This window comes from Anopheles stephensi, chromosome 2, assembly GCF_013141755.1.
Source record: "Anopheles stephensi strain Indian chromosome 2, UCI_ANSTEP_V1.0, whole genome shotgun sequence".
Taxonomy (NCBI): Eukaryota; Metazoa; Arthropoda; class Insecta; order Diptera; family Culicidae; genus Anopheles; species Anopheles stephensi.
The window spans coordinates 14,837,886-14,863,079 of NC_050202.1; the positions used below are offsets into that span (position 1 = coordinate 14,837,886).

The following is a 25,194-nucleotide window of genomic DNA, read 5'->3' on the forward strand; positions in this document are numbered from 1 at the left end:
TAAGCGGTTGAATACATGGTTGCAACCTCGAACATATGCCTTGAAAATGAAATAAAACTTATATTTCGGAACAAAGGAGTATGTTGATGTAAGTTATGCTTCGTTCAAATGTCAACTGTTTATTTACTGACTGGTTTTTCACAGAATCATTCACAAAATGTCGTACCATGCACGCGAAGCTTGTCTTTACGGGTTGTTGTAATTATAAATATTGAATTCTATCCTGATTTAGTTATTCTTAATATAAATTAATTTTTAAATAGAGCTCATGTCTACAATACGTTTCATCTGACTAATCAAACTAAACAAGCATCTGTTTTTGGGAATAAAACAAAAGCTTGATGTGATAGCTAAATGTAATAATGACGTATCGTGCTTTTTTGGCATGCTATTATGCTATTGGTGCGGTCCGGGGGTGTGCAAGACTAACTACCATCCAGTTACCGGTAACAAAAATCATAGAAAGCTGTAGAAGGCCAAATAGACGAGTTAGAAATTGTGAATTTGGGTTTAAGTTTTTACGATCGACGATTTTGTTCTCATTTTTTTAAATTTATAATATTACATTCATTTTTATTCAACATTCATTCCAGTTTTTTATAAGGCCTTCCTTATATATTTTCAAAATTGGATTTGGCATGGAAGATGCTCAAAAAGTTGGAAAAATATGGAATAATTTATTAAATTATCTTATCAATATACTTCGGGGGAGAGCCGCGGAGAAATCTAAGAATAATGTCTTAAGAGGTGTTGTAAGAAACGTGTACACTGCTTGATTTTTCTTTTTTGAGGGATCTTTATTCATATTCTAGACCCATAGCATGCATTCCATCAATTCATTCCATCGTGACCGCCTTCGGAAATGGCATGCCAGTTGCCTATAAGGTGCAAACAATCGGTTTACATGAATAGCTCAAATCAAGAATCTAGTGAGAAAATAACACAATACACTTTTATAGAAATATTTATTTATTTATTTATAATTCCAGTATTACGGCATGACGCCGTATTGTCAACACCGCATGTGTTGACGATTACAAATTCACAAATATTAACAAGGCATTTCCTCCCTGTTATTCTGCCTTATCCCGGGCATGCTCGGTTACTTTTATAGAAATAGAAATAATTTACTGATTAAAATAGAGCAAAATACTCAGTCAATCAAAGCGAGCTAGGCACTCCACTCTTTCAATATTTGAGTCTTTTCTAGAAGCAAAACAAAAAACTCTTAAGTTCGTGTGAAGTTAGTTGTGTTTTAAAAGCTGTTAATTTTGATGAATTCCTGAAACTTTATTGCTGTATTATACTTTACTTTCTATAGGTTTAGCTTTCTGAAAATTGTTTTTGCTCTTATATGGTAGGTTTCCGAATCCGAAAGGTACTCGTGCAAAAATGTCAAAATGTCAAATGATCTCTACGCTTATGTATTCATAAAAAAAAAACTTTGGCTTCCATCAATTTTAGTTTTGATACATTTTAATAGTGCAAAAAAGGAATAATTAAACTGTGTGTAGAATTGTGACGTAAGTATAACAGGTGTATGTAAAAATAAAATGTTTTATGATTCTTCACAACTTTTTAATGATTTATTTTAGAACAAACAGGTGTTAGTATAACTCTGATGAGGCAGTATCTGAACCACTTATCTGTCCCTTGTAAATAATATTTACATGTTTGGAGATGGATACAACCGGTATAATAATTAACCTAACACATAATTGTGAATTTGCATGGTGAATTTGCATGGTAAGTGAATTTGCATGGTAACACATAATTGTGAATTTGCATGGTAATTTAACCACCCCATTGTGTTTCTCATCTCAAGCGTGTATAACTTATATTTGTACACCGACAAATAAATAAAAGCTTTTCATGAATAAAAAAATAAATAATAGCTTATGAAGATGGTTTAAAGCGTTTCTCAAAAAAAAGTGACCAATTCAAAACTGGTGCACATAGATATGCTTGACGAATATCAACTTTTCTGCTGCATTCACGAAATTTTTGTCTCCTTGATGTCCTGAAGTACATGATTACCAAATGAAAAAAATGCATTTTAATTTTTCAAAATTGTATCGATTCAACTTAAATTGTTAGTAAATAAAATATTTCAAACAACCTTGCGTGTGTGTTTTATTTATTTATTTTTTTCATTTGTTTGCAATATAGTCTTCAATAGCGGAGCATAAGGTAGCACAGTATGATCCGACATATAGATCACCTATCGGCATAAAAATATACTGTAAATCTTATTTTCATACCTACCATATAAGTAGAAAAATTTAAATTCAAATCGGTAAAACCATTTTGGAACAGTGTAGCAATAAACAATGCGACAGTTTTAATTTTGAATTAAATGTATTACTTCTCTGAAAAGATTAAATTTAAAAAAGACTCTAACCAAGCTAAACCAAAGACTTAAGATTAACAGAGCTACAACACATCTAGCAGTAATTTTTTTAAAAACTAGGATTTGTTAATGAATATCTTTCACATCACCCGGAAGCGCCTTTTGCCACAAGAAGAAAAGGTTGGATTAGCCATTAACATTTAGTATGAAAATACTTTCAGAAAATTCTCAGTAAACACGTGGCTGAATGATACGCGACGAATAAACACGACTGAGAAGGCTGTGGATAAAAATCTTTCAGGGCATTTCATATGTTAGAAACATCAGACCATTCGCATTCCACTTTTTGGAGCGTACATATGTGTTGATTTGGTTTCACAAAAATTGGAACAAAAATTACTTGGAATAGTTTTTCTTTTGCTTTAAACATTTATGAAACGTAATGTTTCATAAAATGTAAATGATTTAGCTATTCAGGCCGATGTTTCATGCTTTAATAAAAATTTATAACTTGGTATTTGGTCGGACACAACTGGCGTCACTTTCGGCTGTACATCCCATTGGTGGGATGGGATGATGGTGAGAGCGTTGATGTAACTTAGGAACAGCATGAGCCCTGTATTGTGATTCGGTATCTAAATCAGGATTAATTAATAAATAAATAAATTGTATCTGTAAAATGAAAATTAAACAAACATCGGGTTAATTATGTCATTAACCTCTGCTACATTTTGAAACCATGAGTTGCCAATGAAGTATTGCTAATTTTATTTTTACTAGATAAGATTAACGTTTGTAGCAATACGGCCAGGCCGTTCTACATGAATATAAAAACAAGTTTTGTTACTTAAATATCTTACAATTTATTTTACATACTGGGTAATATTTTGGACTCTATGATCAACAGTTGGCATATGAATGTAGAACATCAACGCATCGGAATAATTTTAATGTATTGAGCACTCGAGTAGTTTTTTGTGCAATAAACCACAAAAAAAGCATTGAATGATTTAACATAGTGCCGGAATTTAATAGAAGCCGGCACGTGTAGCAAGATCCTTAAACGAGCAGATTGGGAATAAATGCTAGTGAGGTTCGAAAAATAAAAAAATACAGCAGGGATCATGTATGCGCTTCTATTTAATGTTATACGTCTGCATTCAATGAAAGTTCCATTGTTTGCTTCTTTTTTAAACAAGCAACCATTACATTAAACCGTGGTAAATAGATAAACTTTCAATTTAAACCGAGAACGAGAAAAACCAAAGTTCAATCCAATAGACCAATCCAAAGTTTCATTTCAGTTTGCTAACACTTATGTGTTCGAATAAAACCTTATTTTATCATTTCATTTCATTATAGAGTCTCATCAGTTTTCATGACTACACTGCATTGGTGGATATTGAAAAAAATCTGATAAATGTATGAAGTGGCATCGTTTGTCTTTATTCCAAGAGGTGGTGCCTAGGTGCAGAATTTGGTAGCTCGATCAGGAAGGTGAGCATGAAAAAAATATTTTTCAGAATTCAGAAACGACTTGTATATTCAATTTTTGATAAAAAAATTTCTTCGAATGGATGGAAAGAAATGATTAGGAGTCTGATGGATAAAGACAGGCTGTCCGTCTTATTCAACTATGAGCTACAAGCACAAGTTCAGCAAGCACAAGGTCCACTGTTAGGCGCTAGTTGTTGAGCCAGTAAGCTAGCCAGTCCGTTTAATTAACGTACGAACTGCTAAACGGTTCGAAATTCCAGTAGAATCAGAGACGAAGGCGCGAACCTTTTACCTTAACGCAGCCGGTACCTACCGCCATGTTTTAGACTGCGATCCTGTAATGTTAAAATAGAATGACCTGCCCAGCTTGCAAGGAAATCGATCAGCATGGTAGACGGCTTGTAAAGCAGGACAGATACATGAATATCGTACGTAATTTTCTGTATGATAGCCTTCCGCCGATCCTTTCCGGTGATTGCATAACGTTACATCCGTTAAAAAGTTAAAGAATACAACACACCCGGATCCACTAGAGCCTAGTTACCAAAACGGTTTCGGATGTCTCACATTAAAAGATTTTTAATACACGACCGCGTTAGATGTACGATCACATCTTTTATTACTGATTAATCTTACATATAATTTATCACGGGTTTTATACACACATATTTTGTCTGCATGCAAGTGCACAATCATACAATGGTATGATATGGTGCACATGCCGACAGCACAGCGATTCCTTTTAATATAGAACAGGGGCTCTTCTCCGGTTAAGCCAAAGGTAAGAAACATCTAGGAACTAACCTATACTGCTCCATAATCCGGGGACAAACATCCAACGGGATGCTGCTGCTTCCGGCGATGGAAAGAATTCGGTTGCACATTGTACCACCAGTACACCAGTATGAAACGCATACTGATAGAATTGCCGGCTGTTAAGGCGCATCGTCATAGATGCTAGCGCTGGTTACGGTGCGGCCACTGTTGCTTTAAACAGCCACCTCTGCATCCTCCGGTAACAAACATCCGACCGGCAGTTGAACCGGTCCGCAGCTAAGCAGCAAAGTGTCCACGCGCAGCCTAAACACGTTTTCACTAAATGTATGCGATGTATCATTAACGTATCGTAGAATATAACTGAAATAATTCCAAACAGCAACCAATAAAGGCGCATCATTAGTCACAAATCTTAAAAAAAGTCGAGGAAAATAAACGATCACTTCCCTGCACAATAACAATCCAAATGCAAAATGTAAACAAACATCCCCCCTCCGATTGACAAAACACGATTCGCGTGTGCAATAGACCTGACCATTTTCGAACTGTCAAATCTTTGTTTGGGACTCTATTTTACCTTTTTACCGTTTATTCAACATTTTAACAAAATTAACGAATCACTTTTGTAGCTTGAAAGTGGTTTATTTCATTTGATGTTTTAGCACTAAAAATCATGAAGTTTGACATACCTGCAACACTTTGGGTTTGTCTGTAGTGGTAATGCTAATGAATTTAGAGGAGAAAATATTGAGTAGACAGAGCTCCACAAATTAAAGTTTAACTCATCTACGGGTCGTGTGTACCGGTATAAACAATAGATTTTGGAACACTCATCCATTAATGTGCAAAGCCGAGGCAAATGGCAGTTCAATCCAACTTTAATGACCTACCAGTATGCATTTAAAACATCGGCATTTGTTACCTCTTCTTCAATACCTAGAATAGAATAGATGCATTTAGCTGGCCGCTCATGTCTGCAATACCAGGCTTGGTAAAGATTTGCCTATTCCCTGCTACACGCTAAAGGCTAACACGTTCTCTGTCCACCGAAATGCTCGCCATGACGCTCTTACTTCTTACGTCCACCACGTTCTTTTAGTTGCAATGCGACCGTTACTCCGTTCAGCAGATTGTAGTAGGCAATGGTGTTGTTATCCTTGAAGAACATACCCTAAAAATGTCGTAAAAAAAGGAAAGATGAAAAAACTGATCTGCCCATCCAGTAAACCACACTTACATCGTAAAAAATTTTCTGCTTCGCCGGTGGCATTCCCGTTTCCGTTTGTACCTTCGCCTTGACCGAGCTGATCGTGTCGGTCAGATTGAGCGACAGCGAAAGAATCTGCCCGTTCAGTTTCCAGTCATTCTTCTCGGTCATGTTCGGACACTGCACCTGTACGGTAATGGGTCCGGCCCCACTGTGTCGCTGCAGGAACACGCTCTCCTCGATCAGATTGTCCTCGGTGCGGGACTTTTTGCTCGGTGGTTCATCCACCGACGATGCCATATCGTGTCCAGCCACCAGCTGTTGCTGCGCATCCGGAACGACCGGAGCACCACCGACACCGACACCACCACCGCCTGGTGGCATTTGTGGGGCGCCGTGCGGTGCCAACGGTGGTACATACGTGCCGACTGCGAACGGCGGCGGTCCCATTGCCATCATCATCATCGGCGGTACTGGTGGCGGAATGGGGTGCGGTGGCATCTGGGGCATTCCTTTCTGGGACTGCATCTGAGCGAGCTGTGCTTGCTGTGCTAGCTGTGAATTTTGCTGTTGCTGTTGTTGGTGGTGATGATGCTGCTGCTGTTGCTGCTGTTGATGATGGTGATGATGATGCTGGTGCTGTTGATGATGTTGCTGCTGCTGATGGTGTTGCTGCTGCTGATGGTGCTGCTGCTGTTGCTGATGGTGCTGCTGCTGTTGCTGATGGTGCTGTTGCTGCTGATGTTGCTGCTGTTGTTGGTTGGACTTCGACCCGGAGGACATTGTGCCGGGAATGGGCTTCGGGCCAATCTTTTCCTTCTCCTCGTCCGGTATTAATCCCTTCACCTTGTGAATCTGGTGAATCTGTGCCTCGAGCGTAATGTTTGCACGTGCTGCTCGTGTAGCGGCTTCCACGCTCGATGTGTGCCCGTCCCACGTGACACGATCGTCCTTGCGCGGTTCTTCTTCGCCCAACTTTTTACCGATGGCCGCCTCCTCGTCACCGACACCGAAGATATCGGTACGTCGTTCGGCCAGCTGCTTCAGGCTAGCCTCGATTGCAGCCCCCGGCGCGTACACATTTTCCTGGGCCACCTTCTCGATGTGCTTGTCCCGCTGCTCGACCCAGCGCGGATCAAGCAACCCGATACGCATATGTTCGGCCACCTTGGCAGCCGGAATCTTTTCACCCGTAATGGGTGAAATGAGATAATCGTCCACCGCAGCCGGGACCGGTTTCTGCACCTTCTGCGACTGTTTCGGGTCGTACTTCTTCACAATGACCTTGTCGTGGGTTGGCGGGGCAACAGGGGCCGGCAGCGATTTGGTGCGTTCGCCATCCTCATCACCCGAGGTAGACGATTCGTCCATGTCCTGCACCTGTGTATTATCCTTCTGCTGCTTGCCCACGAGATTTTCCATCTGCGATAGCTTCACCTGTCCATTGCTCTCGGGGCCGCCACGATGCGGCTCGTCGTCACTATCGTCGTTGTCCGACTCGATCTGCATCTCGATGTCGTGGTCCTCCTCGTTCATGCGCTCTTCCATCAGCACCCGCGCACCAACCTCGTCCGGCGTCGTCGGTGGAGGAAAGTTGCCCGACTCGTACGGTTGGTAATCCACTACCTCAACCACCACAAAATCGTGCCAATCGATCTGCGCGTACGCGATACGCTCCCGTTCCACCTTCTCCTCCTCTCGGCGACTTTGCATTTCCTGGTGCTTCATCCAGTTGGACCGATACTTTACCTGCTCCAGCACCACGTTCATGCTGCTGCGGCCCGGCGCACTTTCCACCTTCAGCTTGTTCATCAAATCTTTCGGCGGCACCAGGATCTTCGTGTACTGCTCCAGCAGCTTGGTGAAGTACTGGAAGAGCGAGTGCTGCGGTCGGAGAAAATCGAACTGACAGTTCCGCTGCTCGCGGTTCATCAGGTTGGTCAGAAACAGGCGCCCATTGCGTGCGACAAACTGTGCCGTCAGCTTCACGATATCCAGATCCAGTGCCGAAATCGAGGGAGGATCCGCAATAAACTCAAACTCCGGTGGCGGATCCTTCGGCACGAACTGCTGCTCCGTAACGGCTTTCAGCAGTTCTTGCTGCTTCTGTTGCGTCGCACTCGGCACCTGCATCTTTTGCAACGCGCCGCCGGCCGGTGCCGATGCCGTTCCCGCGCCGGTCGCACTGTCGGACCGACCTTCCCGTATTTCCTGCACCTTGTGCTGGTAGTACGCATGGTACGGATCGCCGGGACTGAGGAAGTTGAACTTTGGGTTTCCGAGCTCATTTTGCCGGATGCGACTCTCGAACTCGGGACCATTGCGGGCCACGAAACTGGCCGTCTTGTCGACGATATCTGCAAACCAAGTGCATGCATGCGTTAGTGGCTGTGGCACGAGCAAACGCACTAGTAAACACAACGCGCCGAAAACGGGAATACTTACTTCGCACTTCCGGCGGAGGATAAATAATACCCACTATGGGCCCGGACAGGGTCGGTGCCGGCTTTTCCACATCGACCTCCTTTTCCGTACCATTATTTTGCACTTCAGCCATATTTTACAAGATATTTCCCTAGTTATCAGCTTAAACCCACTGCAAAACACCGCAAAGCCAAGCTTGTGTGTTTTTTTCGCTTTCGCACACACTGACAGCTAAACGTCAAACAACGGATGGCAGCAGTGCTGCCAGAAGGCGGCTTTTTATGTCGCTGGCGACCAGTGTTGCCAGGAAAGAAGGTTCGAAATTTTGTTTCGGTTGGAAAAGTCACGATCTTTGTTTTTTTGCTTTAATAATGAAGATACGAAAAATAACTTAGATTTTTTGTCACTTAGAACATGTATTTTCACATATTGTAGTGGTGGAGCCCAGGTTTTCTAACGTTTCTTATACAAGCATGGCTTCAAGCTGAACTGTTTGGTGTTCGTTGAGCCTTTCAAAACGTTGCGCTCCTTCTTGAAGTTAAAGAAGTAGAACAAGCTGTGCTTCAGATCCTTATTTTCCAGCTTGAAACCACACTTCTGTACATTGCTGACAAACACGTTCACGTTATCGAAGCGCGAAGATACTTCTGCAATTTTCATGAGGCCTCTAAAATAAATATTTTTCAAAAGCAAAAGCATAAGTAACCCAGTCAGTTTTAACAGTTATGGCTTTAGGGGGAACGTAATTGTAGTCACTTACCCAACCTTCAGAACGCGGTTAGCTTCCAGGAAGAAATCCACCAGGTTAGTACCCATAAGCGAGAGGCAAAATATAACCACGTTCACGAAATTGCTCTCGAGTGGTGTGTTGGCCATGTCACACGCAATAACACTGCTGTTGTTCGCCATCAGGTCCAGCGAGTATACCTTATGCGGTACGGAGGCCGCCAACTTGGCATCCCCACAGCCGAAATCGGCAACGATCGTGTCTTTGGGACTGCAATGAAGGAGAAAGAAAATCATTTACACAAATCATGATCCATTTTACGAGTACCAGCCAAGCGAGACTTACAGTTTGAGTATGCATTTGATCATACGATTCAGCGGGTTCATGGGCCATTGCTCTACCTGCTGACGGTAGCCTTCGTGGTAAGCGTCGAAGGAAGCCGGATCTTCTTGGAACAGTTTTTTAGCTTCTTTGCCCGGTATTTTATACAGCTGCTCGTTTATGAAGCGGAACCGCGATCCCTTGAGACGGTCTACTAGCTTGTCCCTTAAATTGGTACAATCTTCTCCAGGTTTTTTGAATGGTTTCGATTTTTTCTTCTCCTGTTTCCCAGTGGAATTAGCACTTGCATTGGGCCGGTTCAAGGTTGATGGGTCACCGTTTTGTTTTGCCGCGCCATTTACCTTCACAGCTTCGTTCGGTCTAATCTTTTTGGTAGGCGTTTTACCATCGTTTACACCTGCAGCATTATCGGCTTTTCTCTTACTGCCTTTCAGCTTGTTGCTCTTTTCATTGGATGAACTACTTAAATTAGTGTTGCTTTTTGAATTCTTCAACAGTACAGACCAGCCGGCTGGTTGTTTGCTACCGTTCTTCTGCTGTTGATTTCCGTTCTCAACTTGGTGTGCATCTACCGGGCGGGATTTCTCTTTTTTCTGCTTCTTGTCTTCCTGTAGATTGTAAGGCAACACGTGTAGCAGGTTTTGGGCCAGAGGGACAACGCATTAAGAATACTTACACGTTTTTTGGTAAATCGAAAGTTTGTCCCAACTGTTGGTAAATCATCTTCCCACTCGCCATCGTTAAACAGTTTGCTCATGATGGAAGATTGCGGGTCTAGAATGTGGAGCTGTGCCGGGCACCAACGAGATGCGAAAAATCCACCCAAATGTTGATGTAAACAAATCGCACGTGCTTTGTTTACACGTTTACCAATTTGACAGTTATTGGGGGAGTAGGAAAGTTGAAGTATGTGTTTAAACTGGTCGTTAAACAGTTAAAACATGTCCTTTTAAGCCAAGCATACAAAGCTTATGTTGAGAATCCCCTGGTCAGCGTTCCTTATTTACCTTTCACGACAGCGAAATCAAACATTTTATTTGTTATTTTTAAATTTCTAATTGTTTCGCTGTCAAATCGTTCTACGTGCACCAACCTCTCGTTTTATTGTTTTCACGGTGTAAATGGAGAAGAAATCGCTGGTCAAAACAAAACGATTAAATACAATTTCTATGTAAAATGTGTTGTACGCCGGTGGTTAGACGTCATGTGATAAAATATTTCAACTAGTGCTGCATAGTTTAATCGTTACGATCAATCCATTACCCAAAACCCAATCAATGTTGTGCATTTTGCTCTAAACGTAAATATTAAGCCAATTTTAGGAACTGCCTACTGCGATGACGTCAGGAACCGGGCAAGGAATACAGAAGGTAGAGATGCCATACATGCCCGAGTACGCCTCGTTAGATGCACGTTTACGGTCCTTTCGAAACTGGAGCTACGGTCACGTGCAGGATGCGAAGCGCTTAGCGGAGGCCGGCTTTTACTATGCCGGCGTTGAGGATGAGGTGCGCTGTTTCCACTGTGATGGTGGGCTTCGCGATTGGCTGGTGACTGATGATCCCTGGCACGAACATGCCCGCTGCTTTGCCGGTTGCAACTTTCTGCAGCTAGTACTGGGTGAAACGTACATCAGCCAGATGCTTCTGAATGGAGCCGCAATCCTAGCAGATGAGAGTGCGAGTGCTAGTGCACAGCAAGGCGCAAACATTGGAAGTGCATCAAGTACCACGCTGTCGGGTGGAACAAATTCCGCACCGGGACACCAGCAGCACAACGTTTCGAATGAGTTAACACATCGATTACGTGAAGAGAACAACCGGTTGAAGGAGGAACGCGAATGCAAAATTTGTTTGACACGCGAGGTTGGCGTTGTGTTTTGTCCCTGTGGCCATTTAGGTGAGTAATTATGCTGGACGTTGTCATCTACCGTTCTGTCGCCATAAGGATGTTAATAAAATTTATATTCGTAGTCTCATGTATGCAGTGTGCACCGGCCATCTACAACTGTCCCGTGTGTCGTGCCTTAATTACGGGCCGTATCCGTACATATCTTTCGTAACTACCCTTGAAGCAATCGGCATACTATAACAGGCCACGGAAGAAGGGATAGAATCAACCACGCTTAGCTCTAATTTATGATGAAATCATATACATTCCATTCCCTTGTGATACATAAGGACTTTTGCTTAAGCTGGAGCACACCGGGGACTTGGGGGATTCTGGACAATAAATATCTTTTTTACGCACTGAGTGCACTAAAACACTGCACACTTATACATTATTAAAGGTATGTCTGAGTTGGATTTGATCCCCGAAAAGCAAAATAATGGTTATCTTTGCAAATAGCGTGCAATCCTGATCGTGTCTTGCGGCTGCTTTTTAATGATTGGAGGAATATATTTGACCTTAGCTCATGCTGCTTCTTCTTCTTTGGCACTACAACTTCCAAAGGTCCCGGCCTGCTATTTCTAGCTTTCTGTGACTTAATTTTACCCGTAGTAAAGTAGTCAGCCCTACATACGGGGAGACGGTCTGGATGGGTTTTGAACCCCGGATCCAGCTTATGCAATCTGTGGAATTTTCTTGAAAACAGTTTACGCTTGAATACAAATGAATGACCGTTGCCTTAGCAAAACAAGTGCCGCCAGACCGCTATAACGGCGGTCGACAGGCTGTGCCTTACTCTGCGATACCATACATCCGACAAATCTTATCGCTCCCTAGCGTCGGTGTTTCGGGTAAGGAATGTGCGTACTTGGGTTCGATCATGTTTACTAGTTACTCTACTTATATACTACTATATTCGCTTCACATGCAGGTGTCAGAAGCAGCGATAACAAAGATTGTACCAGATGTGTGCGATGCCTTCATTGATGCGCTGCGAGACTACGTTGTGGAAATTATGTATTATATGAATTTTCGGCTTTTTGATATGGGGGGTTCCTACTCGTGGAATGTTGCAAAGCATTTTCTGTAAAGGTAGTAAAGTTATACAGTATTCTTCGGCGCACAATAACAACAACCGGAGAAGAAAACCTTTATAAATTATGTCTTCCGCTTTTCAGCTCCCGTTAACCAGCGCCCAATGGAAGGATGTATCTACCGAGTTTGAAAGCAAATGGAATTTTCCTCACGTGATCGGTGCAATCGGTGCCAAGCAGGTTTACACATTTGCAACGAAAAATGACTGTGCGGAACGGAGCAATTCGGAGCGGTTAACGGACGGCTTGGTTTTGCTGGGCATTGTCGATAACTTTCTATACGCCGAGGTAGGCAGTGCAGAAAGCATCGGTGACGAGGGATTCTTTGCCAACAGCGCAATATATCTCAGCAGTTGGAAAACGGTTCTTTAAACATTCCAGCGCCAAAAAATTTGAAAACTCCGTACCACATCCCGGTACCCTACACGTTTCTGGGTGACAAAGCGTTTCAATTTATACTAATTCCATTCGCGGGTGTTCAGTGTAGAACCATGCCAAGGGGCATATTCAATTACCGGCACAGCCGAGCCAGAAGGCCAAACTGGGTAGTGTTTTTCGTGTACTGTATAAACCGATCGTGATGCCACTGGCAGTTGTAACGAAGATACTGTTAGCAAACGGTACACTTGCACAACTATTCCAGCAAACGAAACTCCGGAGCTATCTATACGCCTGTCGATGCCATCGATCGGGAAGTTGAGGGTTCCGGGCACTTGGCGCAACGACCAGCTGTACTCGGCTATGGTCCCACTTCTAGACATTGCGCGTAAACCGGCTATTGGGCTGCAAAGGGTACGCTCACATTTTGCAGTCGATTTCACCAATAATAATGTGATATCGGGCCAGTTCGACCAACAACAGTGAGGCCAATGTTTTCCAGTAAAAAATTAACTCCATATTTTGTTATCGAACTATGTGATAGCAAGCATACATAAAACAGAAATTATCCCACGAGTAAGTTTACTCACATTCTATAAATAAAATAAATATATAAATGGAAAAATAAGCTGCAATTTAATATTTACTGTGTGATATCTTATTTTTGCATGTACGCTTATCATTCAAAAACAGATGCTCGTGAAACAAAAAATTCAACACGGTTATTTATAAAATCTTTTCAGTTCCAATTCAATAATACAGCTACAGATGGAATCAAATTTGAAAACGTTTAAACAATTCATTCCTATTATTTTTGGTTTTTGTTTACTGTGAGGGTGGCTTAAATACAGAGATTTCGTTTATACGAAAAACTAGAGACACATATACGGGGGTAGCATTGATCTAACTAAATCTGCCATTAATCGGTGTTTTGAGCGTGTTCCTATTTGCTATGGGCAGTAACTTCGAGGCCTCATTTAAATTATTAAACTAAAGCTTTCAAGGTTTTTTTTCCCTGGTGTGGACTGATATCGACCATGCGTTCAACAAAGTGTGTAAATGACATGGATTATTTATGCATTATTTGGCAACCTTTACTGACGCGTTCTTCTGATTTCAGAGAATTAAGCCAAATTAAGAAACAGCCGGAAGATACAAATGTTATGGTTGTTTTGGTTTAGGCTAGGTTTCAAATAGGTTGACCCGTAAGTTTCATACCAATCTTTCCTAAAATGTTTACAAAGCATCGGTCATGCGGCGTGGATTTTTGGAGCTTAATTCGCTAAAAAAAACATATTCATAAAGAACTGGCCGTTTTGCAAAATTTAATTGTGTGGAATTCAGGAAAAATGTGGCCTTACCAGAACCAAATAGTGAAACTTCCATTTGGCAGTACGAACAATCTGACTGACTGTGGCCCGTTCCGACGGAATTGTTGGTCTTTCAATGAAAATTGGTGGTGGAACCTATCAACCTAAGAACACTATTGGCTGTGTTAATCCATATCGATATTATCTCGTTTAATAAATGACTTTTTTTCTTTTCTAACAAGGCGACTTTAGTTCTAAAACAGTAGCCAGCATGATAAATTTACACAAATCATTCAAAAACTTCCGTCACATATTTTATGTCGTTAACGATTTGGAAAGAATAATGTAGGAATAGGTTAAATAAATAAATAAGACATTTAAACGGTTGCCATGATCTAATGCACAAATAATGTGGTCGTTCGCTTACCTATCGTCCCTATCGAATCCATATCGAATGGCTGCTAATATTTTTACCTTGATAAAAAAACAGTACTAGCACCTTTTCACAACGTTCACGTACCACAGAACCCTAAAAAAACGAAAATAAATGTTTATACTACCTTTATGTAACAGTGAACAAGTTCTGCAGCAGAATGCACTTACCAGCTCTTTACACTTAATCCATAATGGGCGATATCGCGCGCAGGAACCCATTCTCGAACTCTTTTTCAGAAAATCGATCCACCGACGCGCGCGCTGCCTCCCGAATCTTTGCATTGTACTCCGGCGTGTTGTACAGTATGTTGGCAATGCAGCGCGCATAGTCGTACGCATCGTACGCCAGGTATCCGTTCTGGCTGCCCTCGGACGTCTCGATAATGTCCATCAGTGGGCCACCGGACCGATTCGCTACCATAATCAAGCCGGCCGCCATACAGTCGACCACGCTGATGCCGAAGTGTTCGTTCCACATGCAGTGCAAACCGATCGTCGCCCGCTGATAGCATTGCAGCAGCTCCCGGTACGGCACATTCACGCGAAACTCTACCGAATTCTCGAGCGAAAGATGCTTCGCCAGATCCTGCATGTTTTTCACCCGCACACGATCCTCTTCATCGCGACACGAGCCAACGATTAGCAGCTTTAGCCGGTTCCATAACGCCTCGTCGTTGTTCAGCAGCGTACGCAACTCGTACATCGCCTGCAGCTGTAGCGGATGGTCCTTCTCTGGCCGGTACTGGCCGACGGATAGAATGATGATATGCTCGTCCTGTTCGTCGGTTAGCGATTCCAGTCGCTTTAGCTGCGATACTTCGCACGGCGGATACACCCGGTGCGTCTTGTAAGGGACGTCCCACAGCGATATGATGTGATTTTCAGTCCATGATGAGTTCACCATCACAGTATCCGCACATCGGCCAACCCATCCGTAGATGCGCGAAAACATACGGTAGTACACGATTTTCAGCCACGTAGCAAACGGATTCTTTGCCACGTAACCTCTGTTGTTGTAGGACTGCGATTGCGACTGCACGCGTCGCAACATGTCGGTGCTGATGGTGGGATAGTGCGTGTAGCACCCGATCTTGCAACCACCGAAGTACGCGAACACCGGATACGTAAACGCGTACCCCATGGTATCGACGAACACGTCCGGCTGCAGCTTTAGCAACGCTTCGAACGCTAGCACGATCGAGCCCAAACTTTGCCCGAGCAGCGTGAAGTGTGCGTATCTCGATGCTTCCACCCAGCAGCGCTTGCTTAGATACACGAACGTGATGCGTTCCACGTCCAGCGTTAGGTTAAAGCTACGTTCCGCTTTGGCCAAAATTTCCGCCGGCTTTGCATCCAAGTCGCCCGTGTACACGTACAGCTTGATGTTGTCGTACCGGGTCAGCAATGCCCGTATGGCACACCATAGCACCCGTTCGCCACCACCGCCAGCATTGCAGTAGGGATGAAAGAACGCCACATGCTTCACGGTTGGATCCGTCCGTTTGCGGCGTTGAAATTTGATGAGCTGACGCAAAAGCACGCAAACCGTCAACAGGCCAATCGCTAAAAATGACCCCAGAAAAAATAATACGTAGACGCTGGAATGCAAAGGGTATGCCGGTGGGTCGGATTATCAAGCTGTGTAAACATAGCACTCATCAACCAGCGTACAATACTCACAAACTGCACCAGCAGAACATTTTGCCAAAAGGAACACTGCGATCCGATGGGCGCAGTAAGAAATTCGTGTAATTCCAAAGAACTGTAGCAGCTTCTTCAACACCGCTGCAGCTTGCTCATTTTGTTCTGTTTTGCTTCGAGTGACGCGGAATCTTTTGCGTTGTGATGTGCCAATAGTGAACAGTTGGAGCGCGCGCGGACAACTTAAAAGACATTTTATTAAAAAGAGTGTGTGTTATTTTGTTATTTTTGCTGGGGAAATGTTTACTTTTTAACAATAGATTTTGCTGAGTTATTCTTAATTGTTGTCCTTTCGCATAGCAGCTCGTTTTAAAATATTCACAAAAATTTACGTAATTTGGCATCACTACCACAGTGCAAGGTCTTGTAAATTCAAATATCGAGCACACTTGTGCTAGCTACAACTTTGTTTTAACGTTTCCACGGAAATGGAAAATTCCGGATCCGGTTGAATATACTCGTTTCATATTTTCAAAATAGAAGTGGAAAATCATCTCTATCGCAAAGGTTAAACTTTTCAGCCGTTAGTTTTGTAATGAAATTTCCCAATTGAAAGTTCAATATGGCCGTTCCAACCGTATAAAAAAGGTGGTGAAAAACCATCATTCACATAAAAAGGAACGATAATGATGTGAAGCATGTTTTAGCACGTGCCCATAGGACCAAAGCTATAAGCCACATACTAATGAAGAGATATAAGGATATGAAAAGAATGCTACAATATCAATCGTGGATATTACGAGGACCGAGGGCGATGATTAAGGCGCATGGCATCGTATAATTTCATCACATCTGCGGGATAAACTTTTGCTAGTTTGTCTGGAATGCATTCGTAGATCTTTACTGGCGATTTTTGACAGTAACCGTCTTGGGGTTATAAGTCTGGAGGAGCGATCTGGTGACCAAGTCGATAGGCGGCACCGGGTTTCCCACGGAAGCATCAAGACTTGACACGAATCCAGTTCGGACTATCTCCCTGTAGGCAGGAATGACTATCCAGCCAAAGTGCAGAGGCAAAAACTAAGTCAAGGAATATAGTAATAGTAGGCCCAGACCTCTCGAACTTCTAGAGCCAGAGATTTGAAAGCAAACTGGGTGCATTAGTGGTTTGTACACGATTATTACTAACGCACGTGATTGACTCTAGTAAATAAGTCAAAAAGGTGTGAGAACAAAAAACGTCTTACTTTTCTCTATTTTTTTTTATAAAGCTTCTTGAAGCATTCCATGGAAGAATTGATGGAAGTTAACGGACCTAGAAATCTGGGCACAAAGTCTAACGCCAGTTCTCTTAAACCCGTTCTATCCCTTTGAAGGTGACCAACAATACGTTTAACCCGTAGTTGTTTACGCGTCCTGGGCGTTCGAGCGTTCGGCGGTGAAAAGTTTTCCAATCTCCATCCATCTTTGAACATGGTTCCGTTGTCAAGGATGGTACGAGATGGTGACACCGGTTAGTATGAATTTTGTATTATTGTTTTGGTTATTTTGTTTGCCATTTCTATGTATTTTTAATGAAATGAATGAAATTTTCCCATTTGCTCGATGCGAGAAATAATTTCTTCCCACCTTTTTGTCCCGAGCAAGATGTCGTTGGCGAAAGCAGCATGATGTATTACGATTGCAGAAGAAAAATGCTGGCGGGCAGGGAATCCGGCGGTTCGCTGAGCATCGTTCGCACAACATTGAACTTTCACGCATTGCTGGGTTCAAACAAAAATTGGCACACCATTTGCTTGTGCCCGGTTCGCGCACACCATCGATCCTGCACCTCCTTGAACCTCGTTGACCATCGATCCCTGGGAGGAGGAAATGGTGATAAAATTTACAACCGAAAACAAAACAATGACGAGTTATGGATTTGCCCCTTTTTCCCAACCGGCCCAATAGCAGTGGTGTGTGTGGTGCCAAAACAGCACGAAAAACCCAAAACCTTGCCTTCCAAAGCTTCGAAGAGGGGGTTTTATGTTTTCATATGCGAAACTCTGTACCATTGGATTCGGCCGGTAGGTTAATGCAGGGGCCCAAAACAAAGAGAAATAAATAGTATTTGGTAGCAGCGTGGTGTATGCAAGAAGAAGAACATTGTGCAACAATAGTGATGCATGTACCATTTTCGTGCCATACGAACAAATGTTCCTAAACCTATTCATCCGCATAGTTCGGGATAGCTGGCGGTTGTATCGCTGGATCCGAATGCATGTTGCCACAACGATGTTTCGGCGCTTTTTGCTAAACATATTTTTGTTTACTACATTTCTATGCTTCGAATCACTTAAAGCGGTGGTGAGGTTTTGCAAAACGCACAAAGTCTTGCCAAGGCTACGACTGCAGCTTTGCATTGCGCTGGCCTTTCAAGAATAATTGAGGGCACTTCCCGTTGTTTACCGGATGACGAAAATCAGGATATCCGCTCCGCCCTGCGAAGGGGTGCCGCAAGGTGATAGAAAACACCATTTCCACCATATCTCGGAACCCATCTTGCAGAAGCCCTTCAGCGTGCGCCAACCTTCGAGAACGCCCTGTTAGCGGTCTGGTCTGGTGACGCGAAATCCAATTAACTGCAGTACTTTCCGAGTTTGCTGACAGCTGCTAGCGGAAACTGGCTCCCTGGCGAGAGTCAACCGTGGCTGGGCAGGCAAGAATGGCGACACAAGATGAGGTCCCCTCCACTCGATAATGTCGGTGGACCTCCGCCACGCCTCATTATAACCGCATAACGAACCATTTACTAACACACTCCACCGGCCCACCTAACCGGATGGCGCGTTCGTCCGAAGGTGGGGGGGAGGTTTTTGCTAAAGGAATGCAATTACGGTCACTTGCCCGATTGTGCAGCGATGCGTTCGGGTGTTTTCGTGGGTGATTAATGTGTCGCACCCGGGACCGGAGACCACTTTCTTTCCCTTGCTGAGACAATGATGAATTGGTTAGAAACCTTCCCGTTCGTGGCGGATGAGCGAAGGATCTAAAGGGGGTAACCTTAGTAACTTACTGCATTTTTGCCTATGGTTTGACTGACTTTGTGTCTATCGTAGGAACGATTGGGTAGGGTACTTTTTATTCTTCTTCTTATCGAACTTACCTTAGAGAATCGGGTGGTTTTTGACTAGCCTCTGACTGTGTTGCTTCTTACGTGATTTGTACCTTATAAGGTAATATGAGACTATCATAGGACTTGGTTGCCTGCTTCTGAGGCCCCTGTGCATAAAAAAGTCAATTTTCGGGTCAGGCATTGAGATTGGCTAGATTCTGATTCTGATTCTGCTATTATTCCTCTTATATGCTTTTTTGGTCAATGTCAACTTCGATGTTAATGGCATGTCTTGAATGCCGCATTCGAGATATGGCTCAAGGTTGCTACAAGCCACTTTTTCGTTGGCACTACCACTCTCGAGGTGTCTCTAACCGTGTGACTCTGAGTGTCTGTGACTTCGTTTTACCCGTAGTTCTCTGGATGAGATTTGATCGCCGGTACTGCAGGACCACCTAGGTTCTGTAGAACGTTTAAAGTCCCAGTATTCCCATACTCCTTTGAGACATGGGCTTTGCGTTTGTGAGAAAGATATCCAGCAGAGGTTTTGTCTGCATGAATGTGGAACGACATTGGAAGAGTCGCTACAATGACGAGCTCAACGAATTGTACTGTTAGTGGGGCTTGTCATGAGAATGGAACCGGACGACCTCATGAGAGGAGAACCACAACCTAAGATAGAGTGAAGGCGTCTATACAATTCCAAAGAGTTATGTATAGAAGGCTCAAAAAACCTGGTGCCACCATAACGCATTGTACTTCATTTCCGGCGTTGTTCATCGCAAAAGCTATTTTAAATACCATCCCATCGATTCCTGTAATGGGAAATTTGGTGAACTTTTCGCATTTTCCATCTCGTACTAGGACATGGTAAAGAAAAAAAAAAACCCAAAGAAGAAAACGAGTTCGACCACCAAACCGAACAATCGTACAAGAACCGTAGTTTTGTCCGCAAAAAAATCAACCTTGCTTCACACGCTTGCAAGTGTCTATGCCATTTCGTGACCCGTCTTCCGAGACTTCCGTTCGACCTCGACAGAACGCAAAAGAAAACACGCAATATGCAACTCTCTGGTAGAGATTTTTAAGAACGGATTGTTGGCTTGAGGGGGGTAAAATAGCGCCGTGAAAAAGTGCATCGTCAGCCGTTCTGTCCCTACCAACGTTCATGGTGCTCGCGTTTTATGGGTCGCCTTGCGGGTATAGATGTGAAGCGCCGGGGGAAAGGAAAGGCATCGTATAAGATGCTTCTGTCCAGTGTGGAGACAATCCTGCAGCCACAAAAAGGGAAAGAAACAACGATAGTAACGGGTCAAAAGCATGCCAAAGTCACAAGCGGTCTGGCTGTTGCCTATTTCCGCCTCCAGAATCCGCCATTTCCACTGAATGCGCCGTGCGAGAACAAGCGATTGCAGAGGGAGCTCTGTGGGAGCACGTTGTCGTTCTGTTAACCGCCGGGCCGTTTCAGGAAGCGAGCGCAACTTGCTGTCTGTCCCATTCAAGTATCGGGTTGTTGCGGTAAGGATTGCCGACGAGATACAGAGCGTGCCCTTCAACTGAATGCGCCCACAAAACTCGCTGATGGTGGCAGTAAGAACGAAAAAAAGGGATATCATACCGACACAATCACACCAACCCGTTACGAACGTTATCCCGCCATGGTAAGGGCGCTCTGCATCCCGAAACCTAGCGAAAGCTAGCCCGGGAAGACAATCTAAACACACTATCTTCTATCATCATTATGCACGTTCCTCCTGATGGTTCTTTGTGTGAACGTTCCCTTCCCAGTTTTGGCTGGCTGGAGCCTGGAGACTGGCGTGGCGAGCGATTGGGTTACCGATCTCGGGAAAGGATTTATACGCTGTCCGGTTTTAGCGACAAATCCCACCCCCAACATTCTGGTCCCGAAAGTGATGAGCGTTTCTTGGTTGTTCACGCTTCTTCATCTCATCCGCTCGTTCGGACGCTTTGGTAGGGGGAGGGATAAAGAATAGTGCACAGATTTATGGGTTTTGATAGCATTCACAATTACCATTTACTATTAGCCACACGATCAGAAGCAGAAAGTACATGGGTGAAGTAAACAAAGAAAGAACATGGCGAAGTTTGGATCTAGTTTGAACAGAAGATAGTTTTTTTTTTATAGAGTGAAGGCATTCAAAATAGAGCCATTTCTTTATACCATTCGCAATGCTTAAATAATCATTAATGATAACTGGATGAAACCATGCTTTCGGAGTACGCCCCTTGGAATAGGCTCCTTCGATTAAGTCCCTTGGACTATGCCCCTTGGACTAGGCCCCATTGATTTAGCCCCTTGGACTAGGCCCCTTGGAATAGGCTCCTTGGAATAGGCTCCTAGGAATAGGCTCCTTGTGCTAGGCTCCTTGGACTGGGCTCTTTAGTCTGGGCCCCTTGAACTTGGAGTATGCCCTTTTGACTAGGCTCCCTGGATTAAGCTCTTTGGACTAGACTCCTTCGACTAGGCTCCTTGGACAAGGTTCCTTGGATTAGGTTCCTTGGATTAGGTTCCTTGGATTAGGTTCCTTGGAATAGGTTCCTTGGACTAGGGTCCTAGGGCTAGGTTCCTTGGACTAGGCTCCTTGCACAAGGCTCCTAGGACTAGGCTCTTTAGACTAGGCCTTTTGGAGCAGGCCCGTTGGTTTAAGCCTCTTGATTAATGTTTTGTTCAAGTTTCAAGAACGCTATGTTTACACTGTATTGTTTCAGTAAGTTTATTAGTAGAGTTGCAGAGAATGGTTTGCTCTCTTACAAAATTATTCGCTAGCCACCTTACAAAATTAGAGTACACATATCGTTTATCTCTCTTCTGGCAGAGATTCCCTATTATTTAGTATAAAATTTTGCATGAAAAACTTATTCCTCTCCCTCTTCCTTTACGTCCGCTGGATCCACTGCTGTTCTCCAACCATCGCCGTAGTAGTCTAGCTTTGCCTTTAGGATCTCCACATCCATCGCGCGGAGTCTGGTCATCTTTTGCACTCTATGAAGCCTAGAAGCAACGGTAATAGAACAAACTGTACTCGCCTTTCTCGATTGGATCGGGTGCCGTACTACGTACCGGAAAACAAGCCGTTCATTGCTTCGCTGCAGCGCTTTGCATTTCTCGTGCAGCAACTTTACTCCGCGGCGATACGCTTCGTTGGAATCTGTTGCGATGAGATTGCTCTTCTTCTCGTTGTTCGAGGCGGATGAGTGCGTTTTCGATGGTTTTCCGCTAGTCATTTCGAACAAATTTGGTGGAAAATTAAGCAATACACAATCGTTGATGCTCGCCGCTCCGTGCGTGTTTTGTTTATGTTATGATTTTGTGACAGCTCATGTGACAATTGTGCAGCACACCTCTGCGCAGCTACAACTTGAAGGAAGATCGCAACCTTTGCATAGTGGGAGAAGTTGTGGATAAAATGAGTGTTCATTTTTTTAAATTTTACGTAGCATAAAACGAACGGTTTTTATAAGTTTTATTGCTGTTAAAACGCTTTCAAATGTTGTTTAATTCTACAACTCGCTAATTTGAGGATTGCCCAAAACATTCAATTGGGCGCAGCTAAGCTAAGTTTCTGAGTATCTTCTAAAGATGTTGCTCATTTTGGTAGATTGTGTTCTTTTTGGTTTTGTTACGATAAGTGCTGGCCTTGTCCAAGATCTTCTTCACCATTTGATGTTCTCACTTTTCTGCAGAAGGGCGATAATCAGCAGCGCTGATTGTACGACCAAGTAATCAAAAGCAGTTTCTAGACTGTATTGACCACAGTTTGATCAAATCATTCGTTTATTTTGTATCATTTGTACATTGCTGACACGATACAGTGTACAGGATACTTAAACACAACTAAGTATACTTATTGCTTGAAAGTTACAACTTAAAAAGTTATGTAATTAAAAACAATATTTTATTCTCTGTACGTCCATCCAGAAGCACGAAAGCCCGTTTGGGTTCAGGTAACGGTAACGAGAAAATGAACAACTCAAAGTTCTGTCGAACTATTTTACAAGTCATTCCAAAACAATATACCTGTCCGAAACTTAGCCCGAGATTTTTTATCCAGCAAAAAAAAAAAAGTGGTAAGTTGTCCACTGGTTACAAACTTTACTGAATTTTGCACTGCCAAGAATCGTCCTTTTTAGTATCTTTATCTGTCCTCCGACGCTCCAGAAATGGAAGTTCAAAGGTAGTTCACGATTCTTTTTCACCTTGCTTCGCATTACCACGCTACCGATAATACACCGAAGGGAAAGTTTTGAAAGGATATAAAATGCATTAGACACTGTCTTGTCGTTGCAAAAGAAGGTGCATCGGATAAGCAACTTAAAAGAAAGGCTTAGGTGATGGTAAAAGTTTAGGGCTGGCTGAGCGGGTGCAGAAGAGCGTTGATCCAATTGATGTGATTTTCTATACACGGAGCGAAACTTCACCAGCACGTTAACGTGTTGCATAGTTCAGGGATAGATTGAAGTGGTGTAATAGAAAGCTGTGTTGCATTGAAGATTACTGAACTAGAGGCTTTCTTTTTATAGAACGTGATGCATTTGTTATGTAAAAGAAAGGAAATCAATAAATCACTAGGATTCAAAACATTAGCTTAAGATGAGAATAAATAACGGTCTAGATCTACAGATTCTGAAATTATGCAATTGTTATCCTTGACGGGTGCTCGGGTGGCTGAAGTGTTAATGACGAAAGTCATCACATGGCCGAACGTGATATCGAATCTCGTCCGGATCGTCTCCTCATACACAATACTGATTATCCATCAACGGGTTCATTTAAGCCCAAAAAGGCACAAAGGCTTACCAGGACCTCTCGCTCCTGTAGAGAGAAGGATTCGCGAGCCTAATCTTTCCAGATTTTATATTTTTAGAGTCCAAAAAATATTGTAACAAGCCCTATTTTCGTTAAGTATGTTACTTAAAATATAAGAAAAAATATTTCACTTGAATATATTGCAAGGTATAATTTAATTTAAAATCTTTTTATTTTCAAGTTTTTTACAGCCAAATACTCATCGATGTGCTTTATTTATTTATTTATTTTGTTATTTATTTATTTATTTATTTGTTTATTAATTTTATTTATTTATTTATCTTTTCATAATATTTTTGATTTATTGTTTTATTTATTTATTTATTTATTTATTTATTTATATATTTATTTGTGAAAAATCTTTTTTAAAGACTCTTCGGCTTTCGTTCAGTCAGACCAAGCTTTGGACCGAGCTTGTATTGCTCGGATTTGTTAACATCATAAATATTGTTTGTTTGTCACAGGACCGGGGTTCAAATCCTATCGCAAACGGGGGGATAATCACCTTCCTGAGGATTGACGTGGGATCGATGGGTCAAATAAAAGTAGGTTCAGAGAACTACAAATATCGAATCGCACATAGTACGCCCCTTGTACAAGGTAGTAGCGAAGCCATGACAATATAGGAGTACATCTATGGATGCATTTTCCATAGTGTATTGAGAACAATCGACTGCGATTCCTGTCCAAACCCAACTTGGTTATGCGACTTGCCTAAACCTGTTGATTTTACATCTGCCGCTTGTCGGAAGAAGGGCTCAGACGCTCGAATGGCGCAAAACTGATCCTCACAGTACACGCCAACGTGCGTTCGCGCACGTGGCTTGCCTCGTACAACTCCAACCAAACCGTTAACGGCTGCATTTCATCACCTGGCACGGCCGTAAGTAACGAAGAGCCGCAGACAGTTTTACGGCCACCTAGAGGTTGCTTGATAACTGCCTGTGCGATGGTAGCCCATTGTTCGAGCGCAGCACCATTAACGGCAGCACCTCAAAACCAGCCCAGGTTCGGCTGGGTAAGATTATTGAATTTTTGATAAGCCGAACGCAAGGTTCGCATCCCTCTTCTCTGGTGCCCCCGTTTCTTTTTTTTTGCACGCACACATGACTCGACACATCGACTGCGAAGGTTGAAAAGTTGCATCCTTTCACGTGGCCGGGAAGATTGGGACGCGAATTGGGGGCCGTAACGGATGTA

The 25,194-nt window shown here is 43.1% G+C and overlaps 5 protein-coding genes and 1 long non-coding RNA gene across 10 annotated transcripts; 1 reads left to right on the top strand and 5 right to left on the bottom strand.

Annotated features, from left to right (window-relative positions):
- Positions 1–5,241: 5,241 nt before the first annotated feature.
- On the bottom strand, positions 5,242–8,502 carry LOC118504189 (splicing factor 3A subunit 1). 2 transcript variants are annotated; one of them, XR_004905272.1, is made up of 4 exons: positions 8,277–8,486; positions 5,862–8,188; positions 5,628–5,795; positions 5,242–5,560 (listed from the first exon to the last, which is right to left on the bottom strand). XR_004905272.1 is itself a non-coding variant. In XM_036038364.1 (3 exons), exons 1-3 carry the CDS (start codon positions 8,386–8,388, stop codon positions 5,694–5,696), a joined length of 2,541 nt encoding a protein of 846 aa, XP_035894257.1. In that variant the 5' UTR covers positions 8,389–8,502; the 3' UTR covers positions 5,242–5,693. The 2 variants fall into 2 exon arrangements, 1 of the variants encoding a protein (XP_035894257.1); XM_036038364.1 differs by having other exon boundaries at positions 5,242–5,795; positions 8,277–8,502.
- Positions 8,503–8,646: 144 nt separating this feature from the next.
- Positions 8,647–10,168, bottom strand: LOC118504191 (ribosomal RNA-processing protein 8). The gene is made up of 4 exons (XM_036038367.1): positions 10,001–10,168; positions 9,328–9,932; positions 9,016–9,252; positions 8,647–8,922 (listed from the first exon to the last, which is right to left on the bottom strand). The coding sequence occupies exons 1-4, from the start codon at positions 10,079–10,081 to the stop codon at positions 8,709–8,711; spliced, it is 1,137 nt and encodes a 378-aa protein (XP_035894260.1). The 5' UTR covers positions 10,082–10,168; the 3' UTR covers positions 8,647–8,708.
- Positions 10,169–10,331: 163 nt separating this feature from the next.
- Positions 10,332–11,606, top strand: LOC118504192 (death-associated inhibitor of apoptosis 2-like). Its single transcript, XM_036038368.1, has 2 exons — positions 10,332–11,223; positions 11,298–11,606. Exons 1-2 carry the CDS (start codon positions 10,662–10,664, stop codon positions 11,384–11,386), a joined length of 651 nt encoding a protein of 216 aa, XP_035894261.1. The 5' UTR covers positions 10,332–10,661; the 3' UTR covers positions 11,387–11,606.
- Positions 11,607–13,382: 1,776 nt separating this feature from the next.
- On the bottom strand, positions 13,383–16,317 carry LOC118504190 (GDP-Man:Man(3)GlcNAc(2)-PP-Dol alpha-1,2-mannosyltransferase). 4 transcript variants are annotated; one of them, XR_004905275.1, is made up of 5 exons: positions 16,112–16,284; positions 14,600–16,029; positions 14,424–14,525; positions 14,048–14,160; positions 13,383–13,968 (listed from the first exon to the last, which is right to left on the bottom strand). XR_004905275.1 is itself a non-coding variant. In XM_036038365.1 (3 exons), the coding sequence occupies exons 1-2, from the start codon at positions 16,129–16,131 to the stop codon at positions 14,613–14,615; spliced, it is 1,437 nt and encodes a 478-aa protein (XP_035894258.1). In that variant the 5' UTR covers positions 16,132–16,317; the 3' UTR covers positions 13,383–14,525; positions 14,600–14,612. The 4 variants fall into 4 exon arrangements, 1 of the variants encoding a protein (XP_035894258.1); XR_004905274.1 differs by having other exon boundaries at positions 13,383–14,160; XR_004905273.1 differs by having other exon boundaries at positions 14,048–14,525.
- A 1,305-nt stretch (positions 16,318–17,622) lies between these two features.
- Positions 17,623–18,685, bottom strand: LOC118504193. The gene is made up of 2 exons (XR_004905276.1): positions 18,521–18,685; positions 17,623–17,931 (listed from the first exon to the last, which is right to left on the bottom strand). It is a non-coding gene; the product is annotated as an uncharacterized LOC118504193 (long non-coding RNA).
- Positions 18,686–21,880: 3,195 nt separating this feature from the next.
- LOC118504194 (TCF3 fusion partner homolog) lies at positions 21,881–22,495 on the bottom strand. Its single transcript, XM_036038369.1, has 2 exons — positions 22,249–22,495; positions 21,881–22,179 (listed from the first exon to the last, which is right to left on the bottom strand). Exons 1-2 carry the CDS (start codon positions 22,410–22,412, stop codon positions 22,044–22,046), a joined length of 300 nt encoding a protein of 99 aa, XP_035894262.1. The 5' UTR covers positions 22,413–22,495; the 3' UTR covers positions 21,881–22,043.
- Positions 22,496–25,194: the final 2,699 nt, after the last annotated feature.